At 33.4% G+C, this 4,777-nt stretch overlaps 1 protein-coding gene across 1 annotated transcript; it reads left to right on the plus strand.

Annotated features, from left to right (window-relative positions):
* The first annotated feature begins 673 nt into the window (after positions 1–673).
* On the plus strand, positions 674–3,695 carry LOC104120876 (upstream activation factor subunit UAF30-like). The gene is made up of 2 exons (XM_009632748.4): positions 674–1,095; positions 3,352–3,695. The coding sequence occupies exons 1-2, from the start codon at positions 844–846 to the stop codon at positions 3,475–3,477; spliced, it is 378 nt and encodes a 125-aa protein (XP_009631043.2). The 5' UTR covers positions 674–843; the 3' UTR covers positions 3,478–3,695.
* Positions 3,696–4,777: the final 1,082 nt, after the last annotated feature.

Consider the following 4,777-nt stretch of genomic DNA (forward strand, 5'->3'; position numbering starts at 1 on the left):
CTAAAATTTATATCTTTATTTGATAGATCTTTATGTCTTAGTTCTATGTCTCTAAAAAATTATCATACATTTCTTATTTTAATGTTTAAAAACAATTTTATAGTTACTCATGAAGGAGTAATATTTTAAATTACATTCTTGATAAAATTAATTGTGTATTTACGTTTAAAGAGGTAAAATATGCAGTTTGATAATATTTTTTAAGAAATTATAATTTTTAATTATTTGAAAGTTAAGAGGTTGGAGTTAATGTATATTTCATAATAACTTTAACAATATTGTATTATTTATACTTGTAAAACATGCTAAATATTTTATTTTATATGAGTTTTTTTTAATTATTTTTAGTTTTATTGAACTTCTAATGCATCTTTTATATTTTATTGTGTTATAATGCTATATTATTAATTCATAAATTTAAAAAATTAAAGATCTGTGGGGCTTACAACGCATGTCTCGAGGTTTTCGCTTCGTCCCGTATTAAGTAAAATATCCCGTCTTATGCCCTCGTCTTTTGAAATACTGATTCTAATAGCACCCCTTCAAAAGAAAGTAAAAATTTGACCTTTTTAGCTATAAATAACTAATTAGTTTATATTAGTAATATTTTTTGAATTGATCAATTTTTATAATAAGCTACTTATAAATTGATATTTTTTTCATCCCTAAATCCATAGCAGCCCAATAAGGAAGTAACCCGAAAACGCAATTTCCCCCTCGAAAACAACACCATTGCCATTCCCTTTCAAAAAACTACGACTCTGCCGCTCCCTCAAAAACCCTCCATTTCCTTTTCTTCTCCCTCTCTCTCTAGGGTTTTTGCAGAATCCAAAGAGAAAAAGCATGGCAACATCATCTAGGGTTTTCGGAAGCTACTGCCGAACTCTAATGGCTGCTGCGAAGAGCTCCACCGCCGCAACTACACCTCCAGCTCCAGCTGCCGCTGCCACCGCAACTGGAAAAGGTCGTCATAAAGGCATACTTAAGCCGCTACCGGTTTCACCTGCTTTACGGAAATTTGTGGGTTCTTCAGAAATATCACGTACTGATGCTGTTAAGAAAGTCTGGGATTACATCAAAACCAATAACCTTCAGGTCTACTTTCTATTTCCTTATGTGTCACTTTTTTTTTTAGTTGGACGTATAAGTTATTAATGGTAGAGTTGCTCTTTAAAATAGCTTCGTTTTGTAGAAATGTTAGAGAAATTTGCTATGAATATGTGCAATCTCCTTTTAGAATATAAATTATGTTTGATATATGTATATATGAGTTATGAATGGTACAGGGGAATACTTGGTTCTACGTTAAAATTGCTAACCTGAGGACTTGGTCTTTGCAAAAGAAATGAGGGATTTGGGAGTGGGTTTTTGCCTGGGGTAAGTCAAACTTGAGCTGAGTGAAGTATGGCTACATGGTGATTAGGCCAGCCATGTTATGTTGGACTAGATGTTGGGCTTCTAAGGTCCAATGTATGAACAAAATGAATGTAATAAAATGCCGATGTTAAGCTAGAGTGTAGTCATGAAATATTAGACAAGATTATAAATAATTTGCTTGGAATTGATACGGTGGTAGTAGCTGCTGCTGTAGTATAAATAGTCATATGATGGTGCAGGTTGCAAGTTAGATGATAAAATGAATGAGGTTGTTATGCACGTTTTATAGGTGTGGCACTATGATGAGCGAAGGTGTTAAAAAGTGACTTATAGTTAAATGCATGGTGACTTTTTTTCTACATTTTTTTAATTGAACAAATTTTCACATGGATGATTTTGTTTCATTCTATGCTTTGGGAAGATGTATAATGACCTTGTACAGGTAGTATATGTGGTCGAATGGGTAATGGTAGTGGCTGCACCTAGCACGTCAGTTGCTATCTAGCTGTGTTCTAGTCCTTTAACTGGCTTTGTTCATTTAAAGATGGTCACTCCTATTCAACTCGATCCTGCAATTGATGGAATTTGCATTCGTGGAGTCTATTGTTCTGTGTGATTAGAAGGTCGTTGAAATGATTTGAAGCTGTGGAACATATTAAGGGGTAGTGTTAAATTTTTTCTATCTAGAAGACTGGCAGATAATGGGACAGAAGCCCCTTCCAAAGTAGACTGCAAAAGAGTGAGGGAACCGGCAGCCTTTAACATTTTGGCATTGAGGTTGTTTTTGTCTCTGCATTGAGTTAGGTTACTGATCGATATGTAATATCAACTGACCTATTCTCTCTGTTATTTTACTTTCTGCCCTATGAGGCTTCCTGCAAGCTGCACATAAAATAAGAGTTGAGCTCATCTTTGCTGGTGACGGTAGCTCTTACATGATTAGTGGCTGGTACAGAATAGAATTTAGCACACTACATGATAATGAATAAGCTGGTTGGTTGTCAAGGTTTCCTTCTTCTGCTAGTTCAAATGTGATTGATTTGATAATACATCAAGTATGACACTTTTTATATAGAGAAGAGGTAGGATGCCCATGGCATGGGTCCCGGCAATACTATGATGTCTGATTTAGTTGCCAAGTGTAGAATGATGCACGAGCTTTTGTTCTCAAATTACTTCAACACTTTGTATGACTAGCTAGGGCAGATTAAGCATGTTCAACAACATCTGTCAATGTTCAGACTTAAAAGTAGAACTTACGGATATACTTCTGAGATATTCCGTAAATTGTGTTTGATGGAAAAGCGAAACACAACGGAGCCGGGCATGATTGCCTACATTGCTCTTTTGCTTAGCCTGCTACTAGTTTCTTGCATTAGTTCCTCCATGTGAGACGAAATTAGTTGCAGAGAACAGCAACAATTGTTAGGGCAGAATAGATTATGCTTGTTCAAATAGCAACGTGGTGGTGTTTCGTTAAAATACAGTTTTGTAGTTAAATTTGAATGATCAACAATCACCAACACTTGGGGTGTCTAGATATGCTGTAACTGCGGCATACTATTGCACTGTGGCCTTAACACTCAGAGATCATTTGTAATCGTTGGCATTCCTGATTCAGCAGTTTGAGGCATAAATTTATTGCGAGTGTTGTTAATTAGTCATCGAGATTATATTCCGTCATTATGAACAGATGCTTCATCATTGATTCCCAAAATGAAATTATTACAGATCTTGGCCTTTCATATTAGTTTAGGACAATGCATATACTTCTGATATGTGCTAGGAAAAGTTGCTTTCTTAGTTTGATAATTGTTAGCTGATCTGAGTTTATAATTCTTGTGTTCTGTGCCGTGTGCCGTTTTTGGTATTTTAATACTGATTTATATCAGCTCATGCTTAAACTAGTTGTGGAAATGTCTTAGGTCATATACCCCTTTATTTTTTGTTGACAATAGAATTTATAATCTGCAGAATCCTGCAAACAAGAAGGAGATAAATTGTGACGACAAGTTGAAGACCATATTTGCTGGCAAGGACAAGGTTGGGTTTCTAGAGATTGCAAAGCTTCTATCCAGTCATTTTCAAAAGGCTTCTTAAGTTTGTCACTTTTGCAGTTCCTGTAAACATTAGGGGCCTTCTTGATAGTAAACTTTGTACCTTAGTAGCTTCTCCTTTTATTTCTCCACTCTGGTTTTGAGATATGGTGCATAGATCTGAAATTGAAAGCTTCTCGGATTTCATGCTTGCTTTTCTCCTGGAAACTTTTGAATTTTGATGTTCAGATGCAATTGTCCTGGAATTTTTGAATTTCGTTACCATTTGCTCTTTGTTGTATTTTGTATTGAAGAATATTGCTGACTCCAACTTGCTTGAAATGAAGGTGTAAAAGTAGTAGCAGTTGTTCTTTATTTACCAAGTTCCCGGTAAATAAAGAACCATTGCTAACCAAATTTTGCATTAAATCAACTGGATTATCGGTTCAACTCTGAGATCTGTATAAGCTACCCTGAGTACCTTAATCGGTATAGTATTTTGCAGTCTCTTAATAGTATGATAAAGTGATATTCCAATATTTTATTTTATAGTCCAAATGAAATGCCTATTAATTTGGTACAGATAATCTCTGTTTAAAAAGTTTTTTCTTCAAATCTTTTCTTTTGATATCAAAATTGCTACTCCCTCCGTTTAATTTATGTGTCATAGAAAGTATTTGGCACTTGTAGTGTTAAACATGTTACTTAATTGATTTATGTTCCAATATTCTTTTTATGAATATAATGTTTGGATAGATTGTATTGTTTGCCGTCGTTTTATGATATCACACACCAGCAATATGAAAAATAAACTTACAATATTATAAAGAAAAATTATGATATGGTATATAAAAAGATAGGGTAAATGATACAATAAAATTATTTAATAATAATGAAGGGTGAGATTGAGAGAAAAAGACAAGGTAACGACTTGACCATACCAAATCGGTCATTACATAAAGTGACATATTTCGTTGTGTCATACGTAACAACGGATTTAACGATACGATACAATAAAATTTAAGTAACAATCAAAATAAACATCGTATTTAAAGGAACAATACGATACAATACAATAGGTAATAACTATCCAAACAAGCTGTAAAAGTTCCTTCTTAAAATAGAACAGACTAATAAGAAAATAGTTTCTTAAAAAAAAAACTAAATTTGAATAACCAAATACTAAAGCTATTTATGAACACATTTCTCAAGAAAAACTTTTCTGTTATAATCCTTCTGTTTAAGATTTTAAAATAAAACTTTTGAATTTGTCTTAAACTTATTACAGTTTATCATTCCTACCCGACATTTTTATTAAGGTTAGATGAAAATGTTGAAATTGTAACTGATCGAATATAAAAAAA

Source organism: Nicotiana tomentosiformis, chromosome 12 (assembly GCF_000390325.3).
Source record: "Nicotiana tomentosiformis chromosome 12, ASM39032v3, whole genome shotgun sequence".
Classification (NCBI taxonomy): Eukaryota; Viridiplantae; Streptophyta; class Magnoliopsida; order Solanales; family Solanaceae; genus Nicotiana; species Nicotiana tomentosiformis.

Excerpts from the sequence above, each read along its gene's own strand:
- LOC104120876 (XM_009632748.4), top strand. The coding sequence starts at position 844 with ATGGCAACATCATCTAGGGTTTTCGGAAGCTACTGCCGAACTCTAATG. Across the intron at positions 1,096-3,351 it reads TCAAAACCAATAACCTTCAG|AATCCTGCAAACAAGAAGGA; the intron begins GTCTACTTTCTA and ends TATAATCTGCAG.